The sequence below is a fragment of the Anser anser genome (assembly GCF_964211835.1).
Source record: "Anser anser genome assembly, chromosome: 4".
NCBI classification, from domain to species: Eukaryota; Metazoa; Chordata; class Aves; order Anseriformes; family Anatidae; genus Anser; species Anser anser.
Window position 1 is genome coordinate 11,100,989 of NC_139724.1, and position 21,119 is coordinate 11,122,107.

Here is a 21,119-nt window from a genome sequence, read left to right on the forward strand (position 1 = left end):
TTAAGAAAGCAGTTTCTTACTGAAGCAGATGGACCTGCATACTGTGCATCATGGCCTTTGCTATGACTGCATTTACACTGACAAATAAGCCAACTGGTTAGTTTGGGTGGTTAATGTTGGTACAGCTCACAGCACCATGAGAGAAGCAGTCAGCCCTTGCTGACAGAACCTGCACCTATGCATCTTATGCATACATGGAATGTAAAGTAACATCAGTTACTTTTACATCATATATTAGTTTGCTGCTGTAGGTAGAAGTCAGCTGCACTCAGCAGATCCAGCTATCCAACTTTCCTTTAGAGACTTCTGCACACTCATGGTGCAATAAAAACTCTGCTGTGAACACCATTCCACTCAAAGAGCAAGATCTGCTGGCATAAGAGGTTTTGACTGAAGGTAAATGGATCCAAATTAGAATTTCTGTTATATAAAATTAAGTTTAATAATTTTATAGAGAAGAGAAACTGTAGGAGCACAACAAAGTTTCAAAGCAACAATACCCTATGAATTGCAAAACACATCCCAAAGGGTTTAAGGGTACACCAATTTGGACTTTAATTCACTGTACTAGATGAATAGACCTGTACAAGCATGAAGTCAAAGGTTGCAGTCTAATGCAGTTTTTATTCTTTAACTCCATAATCATGGTCTTTTGACTTGTGGAGTTTGGTCATAAATATCTCCAGTAATCTTCAGATATGGGTATAGTTTAATAATATTTCTTTATAATGCTTTTTACACTAATAAAGAAAAAGAAATGCATTTGTGAGCATTAAAGCAAACATTTATGAAATTATCTCAAAAATAAGACTCTAATGTTTTATACATTAAATTAACTGTTGGAACAGTGTGAGGATAGTCAGCTCTGCGTAGTAACAAGTGGCTAAATGGAAAATCTCACTTAATGGGAAGACAATTTTCTATCCCACTAACTCATTTTGCAGTAATTCAGTACCACTGTATATATTTAATATCAATTTTCATTAACAATATCCCATTTAATGTCAGTTGAAAAATCACAAGTTTCCTGCTTGTGATAGTACTTAATGCTAGGTATTATATGCTACACAGATAGCTTTTTCAACCTCTCAGTAAAACGTAGAGTCTATTCATGATTTCATTCAAGTTTTTTCATTTCAGTGAAATACTATTTGAAAAAACAGCTTCAAAGGACAGGACTGAGAAAAGCAATATATAGTGATAATGCCTCTGTAACTATATTTCTAGTTTGAGAGCTGGCAATTAGCAATCCTGTATAACAGCATAAATAAATAAATAAATATATAAATCCTATAACAATTACTTAATATTTTATCTGGTTCCCTTGCCAGTCTTCAGCAAATTCCACCACAGAACCACACTCTTCAACTACTTGTCAACCCCTAGCCCCCTGCATAAAAGCACTAGAATTCAGTAGATTTCTCTTTCTCCACTTGTAAAATAAGGATACATTTTTCCTTTTTAGTGTTTAAGATGCAGAGCCAGCTTGCACTAACAACCCATGCCATCGGTAAGAAAAAAGCTGGAAAATCTGCAATTCTTTCAAGGTACTATATGTTCAGCTTACTCAACCTTGCATAATTTAAATATTTTTAAAGTAGTCAGTTTCAAGAAAAATGAAATATTGAGAAAACATACCATTGAGTAAACAGCATCCAACACATGGGGAACAGAGAGAAAACTTTATTTATTCCTTAACCTTTTGTAAAAAGAAATAACTCACAGCTACATGAGCCCACCAGCACCATCACCTTTAAATGATAACAATATCTTAGCAAAATGACAGTTTGAAAATTGAAACTATTTCATTTAATTTTATAAAGGCTAATATGAATTCTCACATGTGTATTTCAAATGTATTTCTGTGTTCTTAAAGCACATAAGAAAGGAAATGACTGTGTTTTGAAGCCTTTCCCAAAACACATCCTCCTAAGACTATCACTAAGGTCTATGTGTAAAAAATATACGTAGGTCTTTCAGTGACATTTTGTAATGAACAGAACAACTGTGTCCTAAGACACAAGTTATTTCACTTTCTTCATAATCGAATGTTTCTAATGTTTGAGAAATGTTAAGCTAAATCCTTGACCATGCTCCAGAGCATGACCTCCCATTTCAGAGCTGTGAATAATGCAGTAAGACCAAAACTTTCAACACAGCTCTTTAGGTGCCTGGAGATTCAGTTAAAGTTACCCAAATGAAATAAACCAAACTGCCTGATGCCTAATTTCCCCCAAGTTCTAGTAAACATAAAGCATGTTGGAGGAGTGAGAAGCTCAGTGAATTCCTTAAAATTGTTTTATCACAGAATGGCTGAGGTTGGAAGGGACCTCTGGAAGTCATGTGGTCCAACCTCCCTGCTCAAGCAGTGGTACCTAGTGCAGATTGCCCAGGACCATGTCCAGGTGGCTTTTGAAGATCTCCAAGTGAGGAGACTCCATCACCTCTCTGGGCAACCTCTGCTAGTTTTCTGTCAAACGTACAGTAAAGAAGTGCTGCCTGACGTTCAAACGGAACCTCTTGTGTTCCAGTTTGTGCCTACTGCCTCTTGTCCTGGCACAGGGCACCACTGAAAAGTGTCTGGCTCTGTCTTCTTCGCCTCCTGCCCCTTCAGGAATTTATACACATTGGTAAGATCCTCCCTGAGCTTTCTCTTCTCCAGGCTGAATAGTCCCAGCTCTCTCAGGCTCTTTTCATAGGAGATGTGCTCTAATCCATTAACCATATTGGTGACCCTCTGTTGAACCAGTATATCCACTATATAACCCCCAGTATATCCAGGTCTTAAAGAGATTGTTCAGTTAGTAACTCAAGACTGAAGACAGACATTTACACTTGGATGTCCCAATCCCTAATATAAGTATCCCCAATCAAAACTAAGCAATGCTTGGTTATTCAAGGTCTTGGTTTGATTTATTGTTTCTGCTTAAGATCTGAACACATGTATTCCCCAATTTATGCTAAACAGCAACTTATTCTACACACAGCATCACTTTTGGAATTAAGCATCAATCAGTATAAACACAGAAATCAGATTTTGGCTCCAAATTTTTGAGAAATGTAAACAGAACAAAGATACAAAAGATCTATTTAATCAATGTACACAGAGGAAATGCACAATGAGAAACAACATTGATAGAGATAGAAGGCAGAGCTATTTGAATGAAATGGAGTTTAAATGGGAGCAGAGCCCCATCATTACCACAAAATAGCAGTATAAATCTTTTCCACAGCAAATTTCTCTTCTTTGTATCTGTAATCACACAGGAAAAATCTGACCTAATCAAACAGAATTTTTGTCATCAACTTCTAGAAGTGACTGGTATCTGCCTGTTGGAAACTGTAGAACTACTGAGGTTTTTAATATGATGAATCATTCAGAAATAATCAGAGAGAATTGAATGAATTCTGTGCTAGTTCATTGATTAACAGCAAAATTTTACGCTATCACCCCATATTCAAGGTCCCATTCTCTCTTTAGATCTACACTGATGATATCACAATAGCATATATGTGAGAATAATGTGACTAGCTGAATTTTTATAAACTGATTAGATGCTGTAAGGAAGGATTTTTTTTTTCTTTATTTCTTTCAGGGATTTACAGTCACTGAAAAGCAGCAAAACATGGAGTTAATTTCAATCACCTCTTACAGAAAGAAGGAAACTTTGGAACACCAACAGAGCATTTCATAACCTTTATTTCTTCAAATATTGAAGAAAAAAACACTTTCAGTGCTTACTGAAGTTATACATCATGTGATAAAGTTATGCAAACAATCCATTTCAGTTCACCTTAAAAACAAAAACCAATCCTATATGGGACTATATCTAAGTGGCTCATCTAAGAAGCATTTGAGTACATCCAATTCGTATCATAGCCCCAAGAGAAAAAGATCATCACCTTTTAGTCTTTTGACAGGAGAAGTTCACTTTCACTTTATTCTATCATACATGCTTCTAAATGTAAGACCACACCCATACCATTCAGTTCACAAAACAAGTCACCAAAATCCGAACCAGCCAAGGGATATATGCACATTGACATTTGAGTTCAGACAGGGTTTCAAAATGAAAATTCCCAATTAAATGAGAATTCCCAATGTGGTTCATGCCAGTTAATGGCCCATCAGCATATGAACTCAGCTCCTGTCAGATAAAACGGAATTAAAATATGTTTTTGAGGAACACAATCGGTGCTCTTCAACTCTTAATGAGGGCCCAGTCCAGAGGATGAGATTTAGGAGTAAACCCTCTGGACACTGCGGGTGGATACGGGATCAACAGAACCAACTGTTAACAAACTTCAGATCCATTCCTACTGATGCTGGTAAATGCTACTTGATAGTACAGAAACAAACATTTAGAGACTCATGCCATAAGCAATACAGACAACTTATCAGGCTACAGATCACTGTTCTAATAACACAGAATTTTGCTGTTAATCAATGAACTAGCACAGACTCAGAAAAAAATAAAAATAAATAAACAGTGATGTTGAAGTTAATTCTGAAAGTTTCAAAGAACTTTAAACTGAAATAACAGATTTTTTTGACTTTGATTTTGAATTTAACCCCATTTCTGACTGATAAATTATTTCTGTCTTGAAACAAGGCAAGTTTGAATCTACATATTTCCCTTTTTGAGACCTTCAGGACAATTTTAACATAAAGTTAACTGTGTGTTGATTTAGTCATAAAAGTGAAATAAAAGGTTCTTAAAACCACTAGACCTGCATTGCTGACCTGGAGGTACTCTTCTGGATTTTCATCTGAGCAAATTCAAAAGCTAGCCTTGCTCTCACAGATGCTCTAAAACAAAAGTTAATTTAAGAAAAGAATGGCTTGTTGTGTAATGGATGGTCTTACAGAAGAATCTCAATACTCCACCAGTTCTTCCTAGTCCTACTTGAAATGAAAATGAGCTCTTCCAAAAACCCAATAAACAAAAACAACAATATTTTTCAATAAATATTATTTGCTACATAAAGGGTTGCACTGAAATTTTTTAGAATCTATGTATCTTGACAGCAGGGAGATAGAACTTATCAATTTCACTTCTAGAAGTCAGCTGTAGGAAAGTACTAAACCCTTGTGGGACTGCACACAAAAAGCCTAGTATTGCCAAGCTTTCACCCCTATTGAAGAAGTCCATACAGTGGTTTAAGTGGAGTTTACCATTTAATGGTATTTTAAAAGAATGGTCTGAATGACATGGTATATTCAACTGTACTCTTTTTTTTACAAAAATTAATAAAAAATTCTGTTAAGTAGACTGCAGGGGCGTCTCAGATGATCATTTGGAACTCTGTCTTCTAAAGCTTAAAGGGTAATGTACTGTTTTAAACCCCTGTGACACCGCGTTGCACATCTCTCCATACTGAGCTAGCTTTATATCTCTCTGGGTACTCATTACAATATATTCTGTACATATACACAAAACACCCTGTCTATTAAAGTATAAAATTGCACTTTGCTCTTGGTGTTTTAACTGTCTCTGCCCCAAGAGGAAATACATATATTTCTTTCTTTTCTTGACAGTAAAATTGTAGACTACCAAATTCATAAATATAATGATACAGTTTTGGCAGGGTGAGACTCCTTTGGATGACCATGGAAAGTGAGAGATACAAAAGAGCATAAACTCTTATTTTTTTCTTTCATTCTCGTTCATCTCCCCTATGCCTGGGTAGACATAATACAGAAGTATATATACAACTCTAATATCCCATCATCAAGAGAGTCAGCAATAAAAGGGGTGTCCAATTACTTTTCTCACAAACAAATTACCTACTATACTTAGTTTTTTGCTAACTCCTCTGTCAAAAGTCACATATTCTGACTTGATAAAACGTTTTTTCAGAACAACAGAAACATACCTGCAAGCTGATGCAAGTGCCTAAAAACCACTCAAAGTCATTTCCTACCTAAGTTTCGCTAGAGCTTAAATGTTTTTAATGCATTTCTGATTCCTCTGGCTGACAACAACATTACAGGATTCACAGCACTTGCAGTGAAAGGGGCAGTAATAATCACCTCCAACAGATGACTTTGTGAACAGAAATTAAAGTTTCTCTAGGATTCAAGCACATTTTTTTCAAATCTTCCCTAAAGGCCATCTATCATTCTGGTTGATTTTGTGATTGTCCTTTCATAGCTTCTATTGTGTACTTCAGTTACCATAAACCAAAAAAGTTTCACAGAACAAGAAGGATTACTAACCTTCCAAATAATACTATTTTCTTCTTCATTTTTACCATGTGAACACTATTGTTATTTCACTTCAGAATGATTGTTTTTACATTTTCTACACAAATAAAGGTGGGGGGAGTTGTGCATGTAAGATGGCAGGTGCCATTGTCAGCCTTTTTTTTTTGTTGTTGTTTTTTCCAGGCTGCTGTCAGAAGTACATCGTTCTTTTGCTTATTTGTTTCAGGAGTTCACAGCACTAACCATAGGGAGACATGCAACTTAGGTAACATTAGCCTTTTTTGCACTCCTCTGTTTACAGTGCAGTACACAAATCTTCCTTAAATTAAAGTGCACAATCTGATCTAAGAAACAATAAAGTAAGCTGCAAACAATCTTTATATGTCAAGTATTACACTAATATACCTGTCTATTAAAGCATTTTATTAAGTAAATGAAGCATTCTATTATTCTACAAAATGGATACTTATACTCTTCCCCTCTAGGCATTCCATGACAGGACACACTGTAAATCAGAAAGGCTCATCAGCACATCAAGTAGCTACACTTTTGTGCATCAGCTAAAGACATAGGTCTTATTGACAGGTAAATCATGAGAGGAAATGAGAGCTTTCCTTCCTCTTCTCATTTCACACAGAAGTTTTGCACAGAAAAAGGGTATATCAACTCTGATTTCAGTCTCAAATATATTCAGTCTTGCACTGAAAAATTCATAGGTTTTTGCTTTGCCACGGAGAGGATATTTGTTAACGGTAATTTGAAGAGAAGAATGAAGTTAAAAGTTATAGTACAATGCAGGAACTACTACATTTCATTGAGTGCCTACAGGGTTATGGAATGTTATTATTCTATGTTGTACTTACTCATGTCAGTGTATAAAAGTACAAAGACTCTAGCACTACAAAACACAAAAGAGATGCCAACAATTAATAGAACTATGAAAAACAGATGAGAAAATCGTAACAAAATGTAAAGTAACTGGGATGGACACTTCCTTAATATTCTTCACCAATAAACATTTGTAATTATACAGCCTGAAATCATTAACAAGAAAACTGATCAAGAAATGCTAGGCATTCACAAAGCTAAACTCGTGCAGCCTGCAAGTATAAGGCCCTTTATTAAGACCCCTCCGAAAGATGTTGTTCCATAGGTTAGACATATGGTACAATATTGTTATGTAGAAATGGTCAGCTAACTAAATGAGCTAACTTTTATTAACATTTTATTTGATGCTTTTAGTGTGCACTAGTGTAAATATATTAAAAAAGCATACATAAAAGTCCTCTCCCTGTATACTAGTAGCCAGAGGGGCAGGAGGCAGCTACTCTCCTGGGAAAGGTTAATAACTTCCTTATCTTTCTAAACAAACTTATTTCTGATAAACTTCATTAGCCTGAGATGTCCTTTCTGTTAATTATATTTTATGCTAAGTCCAAAGATGATTAAGCTACATAGCATTCTGTGCAAATGGATCGCCCATACTGATTACTAGAATTATAACAGCAGGACATAACCATTTTGCCTCTCTATGCATACTGAATACAATGGTTATTAAAAAAAAAAAAAAAAGTTATGTCACAAAGAACCTACGAATTTCAAAATTTGGGTTAGTCAAAGCGGTGGAAAAGAAGTGAGGAAAACCTGAAAAATGATCTGAAGAGGGATCCATTAAGTCTTATTTTAAAGAACGATTGTTTCATTGTCACAAGGCACAGAAACATCCAGTTGGTGCACCATGGAGAAACTTAGGCCCCGTCTTCTCACCTCAACGAGTTACATGGTCCCATGCAGTGCCAAAATTCTGAGCTGGAATCACTCATAGAGTGCTGAAAAACCTACACTGGTACGTCTTCCACTTCCTCTTTCTCATTTTTGTATCATTTCAACTACTTTCAATTTTTTTACTGTCACATGCCCTTTACATGAAAAATATTTGTACATTTTTTTTTTCTTTAAGAGACCTATTCTTAAAATTATGTCTTATTTCCTTAAAGATATATCCTTTTTCAACATTGTATACTGTACTTAGGCTATCCCTGATACATATATATATATGAGCTTTATTCCATTTTACTCACAGGCAAAGCAGTAGATATAGGAGAATACAGGTCTGTCCTGAGCCTTCCTTTTTCTGTCGTTTATTTTAAATATGTGAATCTATCTAGAGAAGAAAACATTATCGTATCTGGTAGAAAATATGTTGTTTGTGATGGTAGTTTCTAAGAGAAGTTAGTGCCTCAGTCTCAGAATTTAACATTAACCTGGATTGTTGGCATATTTCCCAGGTGATAAAGTGTTATTTGCATCTTATCCACTAATGTGAAAATATTATTCAGCAATGTTTTCCACATGGTCTCGATTCCTTATCCTGGCCTAAATCCAGATTTTAAAATTTCTTATAAGTTCCTATTTTCTTATAAGTTATAAGAATATATAAGTTCTTATTTTCTATAAGTTCCTAAATAACAGTTCGACATCAGATATAATTAGAAGACATGCTAGGAGTCTGATAACTAACTAGATTTTTTGGGCAACACACATATAAGAGAAGAATCATGTTTTTAATAAGCACAGCGCTGCTTAAAATATGAAAATGTTAATAAATAATAAAAAACTATGATTTATATTCAGACTCTTAAATCAAAAAGATTTAAGAAACATTTTCCTAGAATCTATAGATTCTAGAAATTTTTAAAGACATAACCTTTTGCCACTCTGTCAGGGTTCTTCCTTTCTGTGAAGACAGATAATATGATGTGCATGTAACATGCACTTTCCTGATTCCCTACAAGTTATGTATATTTTGCATTTCCCAGTTTATCATCACCTTACTAGTTAGGATCTCTTTCCTTTCCTCTCTCTCTCATTTGATTTTGCAGAAGAAAAAATAAATAAATAAATAAAGTTCAGTAATAACAATGTATGTGAAAAAAAAAGCCCTCTGTCTGGATACTACTTAAATTTTTCTGGCTAAGCAAAATGGTCCACATTTTAAGAGCCAAAAAGTCAAAAGAAACACACACATGCTACTAACTCCAATTTGACAATTAAAGATCAAATAGTACTAGCGAAGATGTCTCAATAAGCTACTGCACGATAGAGAGAAAGGCATCATTCCAGTGATTCTGAACTGAAGGGAGATAAAAAGCAAACATCTTTGTCCCTTAGGAACTGAATTCCATTTCCATAAATTAAAGAAGATGCAACAAAATAAATTCCACAAAATGCCAGAAACTGATCTAATCTTGCTTATTCACACTGGCTAGTAAGGATCATTTGCATAGCAAGTTCTATAAGCTGAGTACACCTACGTTTGCAGTGGTCTTAGAAGGTAGGCCTAGTGACAATCTAAAAAATCCCCCATCCTCTTTACATAACCCTTCCTCCAAAATCTATAACTCTGCTTTTGCAAGTAGTATAACAAATATGCATCTCAGCTGAGCAACAATGAGCTCTCCCACTGCTTTAGATCATCCTTTAATTGCACCATTTTTTATTTTTCCAGCCTATTAACCTGAACTCTTCCAGAAGCACAGCAAATATGCTGATACAAGTTCACAATATGACAGTATATTTATTCCTTTTCATCACCATCACGATTAGTACAATAGATACACTTGTTCTTTCCAAAACTGTAATGAGACAGAACACTATTGCGCAACTAGCAATGTTTGGTGAAACACTCATTTGTAAGCTGGAGCACAAATAACACACTGAGAAAGTCTGGTTTATAAAGGCCTGTGTTGATAACCAGTGAATTCTGATAAATAATACAGCCTGCTAACTCTATTACTCTTCTGGTAAATCATGAGAGCTCCCTTTGAGAAAAACAATATAATCTGTAAGTCAAATTGGGAAACATAAGACAAATGTTGTGCATTATTGCCAGAAAATTCCGAAATATGTTAAGTACATTTCAAACATATTGAATAATTCATAAACAATAGCTCTGGAAAAAAAAAAAAAAAAGAAAAAGAAAAAAAAAAGGAAGAAAAGAAATATTTTCACTCTATATTCTGTGCTGAACAAAGACTGGTAAGCAACAGTTTATTGCTTTTTATTGTATTAGCTATCCAAAGCAACCTACTGAGAAGATACTCAGAATTTAATACCCCAGGAAAAAAAAAAAAAAGTTTAATGTGTGAGATTAATTTAATTTAGTATTAACCAGGAACTTATTTTCTTTTCCTTGTGATTTAAATGTAGTATGTGGTTAAAAGCCAGTAAGATCATTGTCTTTAATTCGATTTTCCGATGATGACCATATATTACCTTATTTTCTTCTAAAACGAGGTATAAAGGAGTATAACAGCTCATCCAGTTAAATGATCAAATAAGCTAAAACATGAAAGGAGATTACTTAAGTAATATATTTTAGAAAATAATTTATCAATGAAAGTACAATTTGCAAGCTAACTTCCTGGTATGAGTCTAGTCAGGTTTTTGTGTATAGTCTTGTAATATGCTTCCTTCCTAAAGGGTGATGAATCATTGAATGGCTGGGGTTGGAAGGGACCCCAAAGATCATTTAACTCCAACCCCCCTGCCATGGGCAGGGATGCCACCCACTAGATCAGGATGGCCTAGGCCCCATCCAGCCTGGTCTCGAACACCTTCAGGGATGGGGCATCCAAAGCATTTGGATAGACCACTGTCTGTCTCACCAAAACTCCAGTTTAAATGCTTTGCCACAGAATCCATTCCCTTCTAGTTATATTGGGACAGTGTCAAAGGCATTGCAGCTGAACATTGGCCAGAATACTGAGCCTGAAAATAGTAGAACCAGAAACTGGAAACAGGCATCAAGCCCACCATCTCAAACTGTGGATGAAACATGCATGGGACACAAAAATAAATGTACTTTGTGCATTGTTTTTTATAGAAAGGAAGAGGGAACAATATTTCAAAAGACAAAGAAAGATGAAGGAAATCAAAACAGAAGAAGCAAGACCGACAACTGCAAATGTAGAACACAAACGTAGAGGAGCTGGATGGAAGAAAGAGACTTGGGATTGTGGCCAAAGCCTACCTCCTTCTGGTACAAAAACCATCAGATTTCTACTGTGCACAAGAAAAATCACATTTTATATAAAATCTGCTAAAGAAATAGCACCAATTCCAGGAGATATGTAACATCAGCATCCTTCTCCTCCATCCTAGCAAAAATAACACAGGACATCCAAGGTGTTGATTAGCTGCTCAAATCCAGGGGATCACCAATACTTTATTCCATTCATTCACTTCCCCCAAGCATTGGAAAATGTCATGGGAAAATTTCATCTCTTGCCTGCTATTCTTCCTGGTCTCTAAACCAAATCAACCTAAAGCAGCCAGGAAAAGAACAGTTTTGCTATCCAAAAACTGGAAGAAAGAACATAAATTTATTCCTAATTTCAAAGTTAATAGTTCACATGAATCGATCAGGTAAGCAGCAGTAACAATATCCTTCTGTGAAAGTTACAGTAAAACTTCAAATACATATTACAGCTCTAACACCACAAAAATCATTGCAGAATTTGTCTCAAAGAAAGCAGAGCACCTGAAGAGGGGTGCCCATTTATGGACATAAAATTATGTAACGGACATTTATATATCCATTAAAATATGTAAAGTCTTAAAGTGCATGAATATACTGTGAGTGAAGGAAATAATATTCAGCTAACTTATAGAAAACCTGAGGATGAAAACAGCGTAGTTCCCTTACAGAACTTCACTAGAACTTTAACCAAAGTGATATTTTTGCTGTTAAAAAACAGATGATTCTTCATTTGTGATGTTTGCTATACCTATTTGTATGCTCAGACATTTCCATGAATCATGCCCAGCACAGCAAGGAAAACTGGACAAGACACTAATTTATAACTGAAAAAGAAGCAAACCATTTTTCTTATATTAGGTCTCTAGTGAATTGCACAGACAGACACCCCTACATCTTCAAAAGCAAAAATATTTCCTCAAACAGAAAATTAGTTACTGAAAGAAACAGCAGTACCAGCTGATTCATTAAGCATTTCTGTGCAACACTGAGAATAAAGCATGTATTAATCTGAAACTCATCCACATCAGATGGCTGCAGTAAAAACGTGTCACACAGATGCCTTTAGCAACATACAGAAGTGTTTAACATACAAATTTAACTGCTGATCTTAAGCAAAACAAGGTTTCCAGCATACATGCATTTGTTTTTAAGCAACATTACTTCTCTTTTCACTCCTATAAATACAAATAACTTAATAGTATGTCAGTGGATGATACCAACAGAAAACCGTATCTTGTAGGCACATTCATGTACACTGGAATAAGTAATGCTTTAAGAATGTATCTAATATCAGGAATATATGGCCATTTCAAGCAACAGGAAATTTCTGTGTTATTAGCAGCTCTGGCATCAAAATATTAGTTATTCTGGAGTGGAAAGTAACTACCAAGAAAAATACGGAATAATAGAGACAGTACACGTGTGTGTGCCCCCACATACATTTTGATTAAGTGATCAAAACTATACAAAAATGACACTGGTGCTTTGCTGCCTTCCTCATATCTTTTATTCCTAGTATTTGCAATGCTACATTGATTTAGCTTTACTTCAATTACCCACTAAGTATTGGTACAAATCCTGTTTTGCACAACCAAAACTCCCTTTGCAAATCTTAGGTGAGGAATGCTCCAGCCTGCTCCCCAGGTGAGATACCGCTGCTCAGCCCACAGAGCTTGGAGGACACCAGATAACACTCTAGTTCAAATGTGACATAGTCATGGAATAAGACAAGCACTAAGTAACATGTTGCTACGTAGGAAATATAATCTAATATTCACCATTCATTCAAGGTGAAATTTGAATCTCTAAAAATATGTCAGTTAAAAGCACATAACATATTCCTCTTGGGCATCATACATAAAGCTGATGGATTGCAACATATAAAGCATCACATCTCCGAGAAGCTGTCATTTCAATTTGTCCTAAAATTAACCTGTAGCTATGTATTGCGATATATCTTGATATTTTCTTGATAGCTGGTTCATGTAAATTGGTAAAAAAAAAAAAAAAAAAAAAAAGTGAAAAAAGGAAGAGAAACCGACACCTACTTTTTGTCCTATACAAACCCAAAACTGAAGATCTCAGAGATCTCAGAGTAAAGTCAAGTCATATTTGCCTGCTTTTACTAAAAGACCTGTCAGTAAAACGCTGCATGTCTCAAAGCTGGCAGTCTACAAGTGACACTTGTGTCAAAGACAAGCATATGTGGTGCATTATTATTAAAGGAACATAAAGCTTTGTGTCTCAAGGGAGACCTTAGGACAACTTTTTGTATTTCGGATTTGCTCATTTCTACAGCATCCTTTTTATGACTTCGGGAGCAGCATTTCAGCAATATCTGGAAGACACTACTCTACACAAACAACATAATCATTTATTTATGCCAAACACCACAATATGACAATGGTTAGTGATAAGGATTTAAAATAATATGCAGAATCACCTTCTCAAGTGCCAAGGAATATTAAAGATCTTATCTTACTGGAAGTTTCACATCAAAGGGACTGCCATAGACAAGGAATCGGAGGCTAATCCCCATTGTATGTCATAGGATATTGCCACTTTCACACTCTGCGTCTGCCTTGTAGAACTGATTCTGAGAGTAATTACATCAGAGATAAGTCTTTTCCGGAATATACACAATTAATTCTCTTGTAAAAAGGCGGAAAGAAGCCTGACACTTTAATAATGTTTAAATACATCTAATCTCTTTCTGTTCTGCTCCTAGTATTTCCTAAATATGAGGAAGAAAGAAGATTTGAAAGTACTTAACAACTGTCTGTTCTTACGTAAATCACCCATGGGTGTGTAATATCCCATCAGAAAACAGCCAACATGAAATAATACTACAAACCAGTAGAACATAAAGTGAGTGGGTAATCAGTATAAAGATGAACCTAGAATTTCACCTTTTTTTTTTTTTAATACTTAAGGACAATTATTGTTTTCAAATTAGATTATATCACTTCTTTAAAATTTGAGGACTATATTTTTAAGTTTATAAAATAGATTGGACTAATCAAAATTTCTCCTTTTTGCTAACAATTCCAAAAACGGTATTCACCATGAGTTCATTATTTCTTTGAAAATTAATTTCCATTAATTTTGCTAGATCACATTCTCGGCCTGTCAATACAAGTTGTGATTCCAGTACTGTACATTCCAATGCATCTATATCGGCAGAACTATATTTTGAAGTGATTTTTACGCTTAAACGAAGTGTCCTTCAAAAACCATTTGTCAAGAGTATTCAAGTGCATCTCAGGCTTTCTGTAACACTTCAAACTTGGATAACTCATATTTCGATCCTTCAAAACTACAGCAACTGGCTAATTGCCCGTTATTAAAATCAGCCCACAGAAAAGTACTAAGCTTGCCATCATTCTGCACTTCAGGATTATACAAGTTATATTTAGAAAAAGCAAAACAAATCAAAAACAACAACAACAAAAAAACACACATACACACAAAGACATAGAACAAAACAAACAAAATCTATGATTCCATGATTCGAAAAAACATACACATGGCTTAACATAGACTTTGTACATGAAGTTTGAACTCATTTACAATTTGGAAAAACAAAAAAATAGAGGTTATGTTTTGATAAGCTGCTTCTACAGTATGTGGAACTAAAGCATTAATTTCTACAGCTTAAGATAAAGCTCAATTAGCTATCAATGTGCCTAGCTAGTCCATAAACGTAAAAATTCCTTTTTACGTTTGATAAGAAGGCCAAAAAGAAAAAGAAACATTTGATAAAGAGGCCACTCCACAGCAGAAAACTACCTCCAACTGCTGGGCTATAACAAAGATTCATTACCTGTCTTAACGTTGCCTCTTGTTCTACTCAGAATTCACCCAAACTGCCCCACTACATTTTTTATTTCAATGGGACAACATGCATGACTCAAGTTACACAAGGACATTAAGGGTGAAAGGATAATGATGTTAGCAGTCATTTTTCAGTGTTAATGCTTCTGTACCAATGACAGCGGTAAAATAAATATTACTGTAGGCAGCACTCAGTTATTTTTGTCACTATACCATGAAAATATTTTCTGTTTAAAGTAGTTCTAAGTTATCAAACCACACTGGGAAAAAAAGATTGATTTTTTAAAAATATATACGTATAGATGGATATTCAATGTAGAGATGAATGGGAAAGAGCTGATGTTTCACACATCTTCCTGTGCCCAATGGAAACAGAGACTTCCATTTGGTTTGCATATTTTAGGTAAAAGAAAAAAAAAAAAGTGCAAGCAAATGACTCCTTTTAGCAGAACCTGCATAATGAACTCATTTTTTTTGATCTTCTGGATAAGAGGTCATTTTAACCAATGAGTACAGCACTGAGAGAAAGCCAAAGCTCTGAACCCAAATTTTAAGTTCACCATCTTCCAGGAGCCTTAGAGCAGTTTTGGTGCTAGATATCTTGGAGGCCACTCTCCTCCAGCTCCTGAAGCAAGTATTTTTAAGGACAGAATAAGAGAACAGAGGAAGCAATTCTACTGCTCTGCCTACGTATATTTATTTCATCAAAGACAGAAAGACGCTTTTGGTTAATAAGGGCTACAGTGCAAAATTATCCTTAAAAGAACAAACAAAACAATTGGTGAGGAACTACTATCTATCTAGTACAGCAGGTTGTTGTTCTTACAACTTTTAAATTTCCATATTCAGAATGACAGTGTTCTGAACATGGACTGCTCTAAATACAAGGACAAAAATGGTAGTTAACCACCAGTTGCCATGTCAGCAACATACTGTAGACAAATGAAAAGGTGTACAATTTTATCAGCCAATAATTTCCATTCTACATTTTTTATCTAGACATATTAATACTGACCATTTTACAAACACATAAATCACCGTAGGATTTACAGAACATTACAGCATGTTTTGCATCATCTTTTGGCAAATTTTATATAAGCAAAGGAAATATTTTTAATATTTTATTCATGCAGTGAATAATCTAGTACATGGGCTGCTTCAGGCACCTCAGTAACAAGGAGCAAACTGCAGAAGGCTCCTCTTGGGAAAGCAGAGAAATGCAAAAAGGGGATTGTGACAACCATATGATGCCCAAAGTGGGTTATTGAGCCATGCAGGTGTGCCACAGGGTGGAGGGTGAATCTGGGATGAGCAGCTGGGGATTACCCTACCCGGCCCCATAAAAAGCCCCCAAAGCAAACCAAAGTCCTTGAAGTCCTCTGCTGCTTTTCAGAGGACTTCAAGACACATTCTTAAGCCTCATACAGGCTTGCTTAGGGACATGGTTTAGCAGGTGACATTGGTAGTAGCACGATGGTTGGACCTTGAAGGTTGATCGTGAAGGTCTTTTCCAACCTTTATGATTCTATGATCAGGGACACACCCGGGAATAACTATAAGTATAGTGAGACTTTTTGGATGCTTAAGATCAAAAGTATGTTGGAAAGAGCTGCTCCAGAACCGCTTAGCATTAAAGAAGCCTAAGCTGACTGGATGCCTCCCCTGTTTGATTGCTGAAGCCCTTCAATAAGTAAGTAGACTTTAGTGTAGTGATTCCACAGATGCTGACAAAGCAATAGTCACTTTGTTTCCAGAAGACTGCCAAAAATGTTCAGTTTTGGCACAAGTTCTAAGTGTGTTTTTAGTGAGCTCTTTTACTAGTCTGTCATTTAAATTCTAGCTGCTCTAGAAAATTCTGGCAGCTCTTACAACTGGTAAGAGGGGACAAAAACAACAACAACAACAACAAAAAAAAAAAACAACACATGCCTTCACAAACAAAAGCCCCAACATTTTGTAGATATGTAGTATTGCAGGAGAAATTGAAAATAAATAAATAAATAAACAGACGGCCAAATGCAAGATGCTGACTCCATGATTATGCACCTGACGCAAAAAAAAATCCTTTTCTCCCTCCAATTCTCTGGACACCTCTTACACTGTTTTATTTTTTTAAAGTAGGGTATAAACCTTAAATGTAGCTTAATCTCCCTATCATGCTTTATTTAATAGCAGTAAATGAGATATGTTGAATCCTTTCAAAATTAAATTTTAAATCAATAAATGTGGTCTCAAGACTCTCACTTGTACTCTTCTTTTTTGTTGTTGTTGTTGTTTGTTTGTTTGTTTTCTTTTCTTTTTTAAATCCTAAAGTGTCAAAACTGAGGTCAGTTAAACATGGATTAAATACATCATTATCACTTTTACTCATGGAAATTCTTATTTCATGACCCTAGGAAGACAAACTTTTCTGCCTCTTATGCCTTCAGAAGAACTGAAGTCCTTATGGGCCTTTTTTCCACAACTGGCAATATACACAGATGAGCTTTGACAACAGATAACAGCAACAGATAACTACAGCTCACTGTATCAACACGGGACAATTTAACACTGACAAAGTTGTTGACCAGTTAATAGCATATGTTTTGAGGCTGATATAAAATTAATGCTCCAGGACTGTGCAGAAGCTTGATGTTTCCAATGTCCCATTTTGTCATTTAATTTTAGATAATTGCATAATACATCATTTTTTAATGTAGCCAAATGTGAAACAAAGAATATTGATGACCTGTATTTATTTTGCAGATCTTCCTATAACAAAGGAATCTTTCATTCTTCAGCAGCATTATATTACTCCATGCTAAACTTAGTTGTTTGTGCTGGTGTAAAAACATATAATTATTTTTTGTTAGTATATAAAAGATGCAGTGCAACTTTGCCACGGTCACAGGGCTAGAGTTTCTGATCTCTCGTCTGAGCCTGACTTTGTGTAGTGGGTTTATGTGGCAAGGTTTTGGTAGCGGAGGGCCATAGGGGTGGCTTCTGTTTTACCTCACTCAGCCACTTGAGAGTATTCTGCCTCATCTTAAAGTGGTAGTACTCAAGACTTGGTAGCTCATATAAGATCAGCAAGCATGAGAATATTCATTATTTTATTTAAATTAAAAATACATCTATTTAAGCAGGAAAAAAAAATCTACTGGACAGTGTTGTAGACATGAAACAGCTCATGCTTCCGTAAGTAGTATTCACAATTCACCAGGAAATGTGCTAGACCCTTCAAGATTTCTGGCATATGCATGCAGTACTGTGCTACTTCTCTGCCACTAATACTGTAAGACTACTTTAATACTCTCTCTGATACTGTAAGACAACTGTCAATATAATCTTTTAAAAGAAACTTCTACTAGCAGTCATCTAGATAGCAGCCAGTTCAGAGGCTGTCAAGTCCCTAAAACCATTCAGTCAGTACTCTCACAGTGTTGATCTGAATAGTTAACACAGCCTTAGGCTAGTTATTCTGCAGCTGGTGTGAAGTTGTATTTCTTTAGTTTCTGGTCCTGAATAGCATTATCAGGCAAATGAACTTAAAAAAAAAAAAAAATAATGCTTCTCCCACTTACCAGCTCCTCGCGAAGTTGGGTTATGAGTTCGTCTCTCTCCTTCAGCTGCAACTTCAGCACCGAGCATTCATCTTTTATTCCATCCTACAAAAATATTAAAAGAGATGTTATAATAGGTTTAATGCTTTTACTTGGTCTTGACAAGAAAAGGCTGAGATGATTCACATAGTGCGAGATGATTACATTCAAGTAATGAAACTCAATTCTTTTGTCATCTGTTGTATTTTCAATAACACATTCTAAAGTTGTAGCATAAACAAATTAATGCATCTAAAGACATTACACAAAAATGTGAATAGTTCCCTGCACAGAAGTCCATTTCATTATTTTCTGATTCTTCTAAGCCCTTTTTATTGAAGATTCCATCAGGTCATTCCCTTTCAGTTAAGGAATATCTACAAAATGTCATAATTATTCTCATACAAAAGAACATTAGAAAAGTATCATTTTTGAAGCATTATTGTGGAGCTTATGATCTTGGAGAGGGCAAAAAAGAAATTACAACAGACATTCACAGGAAAAGTAAAGCACCCCTCTCATGCATACCTCTTTTCTTCCCCCACATCAATCAAAAGAGCAGCAATTATGATATTAGATGAGCAGAGGAAAGAAAACATTTACCACTTATTACTTAGTGATATAACCCCTGACAATAACTCAATTTGATGTGCATGAAAATGAACCTAGTAGCTAAACTGTAGCCAAATCCAGATCCATGAAGCAGTCTGCAAACAATTCCATTGCAGTCTGCAGTTTTTGCGGTCTGCAAAAAAATCTCCAGGCAATTTTGAGAATTCATGCAAATCTAAACACCTTTGGAGAAGAAACATCAATTACATTTTTGTGTGTTGTTCTAGTAAACACCCAAGAGGAGAAACCCAAATTAAATTTCTGAAGTGATGAAGTCTAAAATCCCAACAAACTAACCAGTCCAAAAATAATAATAATAATTTAATTGGTCTTATAACTATAAATGGAGAACTGCATCCATATATCTTTCTAGTACAGAGACTTATTTAAATCATTTATGAAATTTGCTGGTTTCTATTATTTTTGTCAAAGCAAAACGAAACAAAAGCAAGCCAGAAACCAAAGAAAACTTCTGGGAATATATTAACACACACACACATATATATATATACACCACAGTTTTGTCCTTAGTTTAAGAATACTCCAGTTTAAGTGCATAACATTGTCAAGAGCACACAATAAACACAAAAATGGTAACAAACAAAAGAGTTGTCTCATTATTAGTTCTCAATAAAGAGCAGGCTTAATGAGAATATATATGTATGTATATATATATATATGGCATGACATGTCTGGCTGGTGATCCCTGTGTGAAGTGAGGTTAGGGAAATTCTAACATACATTGCTTGACAACTGAAGAGCAAACATATATTGATCTAAAAAATACCACTTAACCGTGCTTTGTACCCAGATCCCTGACCACAAACATCTTAACTGCAGAATCATTGTCAGCAAAAAGGATACTTCATCTGCCACCCAAGCATCTCAGAAAAGAATTCCTTGCAATTTGCTGTACAGTCACATCAATGTGTATGCAAGTTACCCAGAACTGGCTAGTAAAAGTCAAGTGCTAGCAATTCCCAGATTTTTATGTCATTGTTTAGTAAAAGAAGTCCTAATGAACAATCCACACTGCACAGGGTTTGCAAGAAGCTAAGAGTTTTTTCTCGTTGAACAGAGTGCAGAATCAGGATTTTGTAATCCTATTTGGCTGCACGGTACTTTTGTAGACATCATTTGTTCTCAAAATGTAAGACAAAAGAGAAGGAAATGCTGCTTGGTGCTTCTATATATCTCTTATGTTTTGAGGACATTCCTACTATAATACCAACTGACAACAGGAATAGAAGAAACACAGTATCATCCAGGAATAAAAGAGAAAAAAGTAGAGCAGACTGCAGAAAGGCTTGGGTAATTTCAGTATCCCATATATCTGTCTGAATGTATTAGTAACAGAAAAACAAAACACAATGGAACCAACTATTTGTTGCCAAGACAGTGAATACAGTTCTTCCAGAAAGTAACTTTTGAGAGCTAGAAACGGAGAGAAGGCTCCACAATCACATCCTGTGTAAGGACCATAAAATATTTCAGTGAAGGATTGTATGGAGGATACCAACAAAATAACATGTAGTTGCAACATTTGGGGGCATGAAAATCTGGTAGAATGCTGCATTATTTATTAGTCTGGAGGGCAAGCAGCAATGCATATCAAATTGTGTGAATTTGGAAACAGATCACCTTTAGTAATATTTCATTATCCAATGTGAAACTGTAATGCATTACAAGGCAGTCAAGGAAAGGCCGACACATTTGCTGAGGAAAGCTTCTCAAAGTGAATGAGGAATAAAAGACACACTCTGATGGGAATTTATAGTGAAAATTAAACTACCTAAGAACCAGAGTACCCTTCTAAAGAATTGTCACAAAAGCAGACATTAAA

The 21,119-nt window shown here is 35.3% G+C and overlaps 1 protein-coding gene across 11 annotated transcripts in view; it reads right to left on the reverse strand.

Moving 5' to 3' along the window:
• Positions 1 to 21,119, reverse strand: part of CCSER1 (coiled-coil serine rich protein 1) — a 735,828-nt gene that overhangs the window by 278,988 nt on the left and 435,721 nt on the right. For all 11 annotated transcript variants that reach the window (XM_083833058.1, XM_083833062.1, XM_083833061.1 and 8 more), the window contains one exon: positions 18,647 to 18,730. In XM_083833058.1, the coding sequence (XP_083689184.1) occupies positions 18,647 to 18,730 (84 nt within the window). The remainder of the gene's footprint in view (positions 1 to 18,646; positions 18,731 to 21,119) is intronic.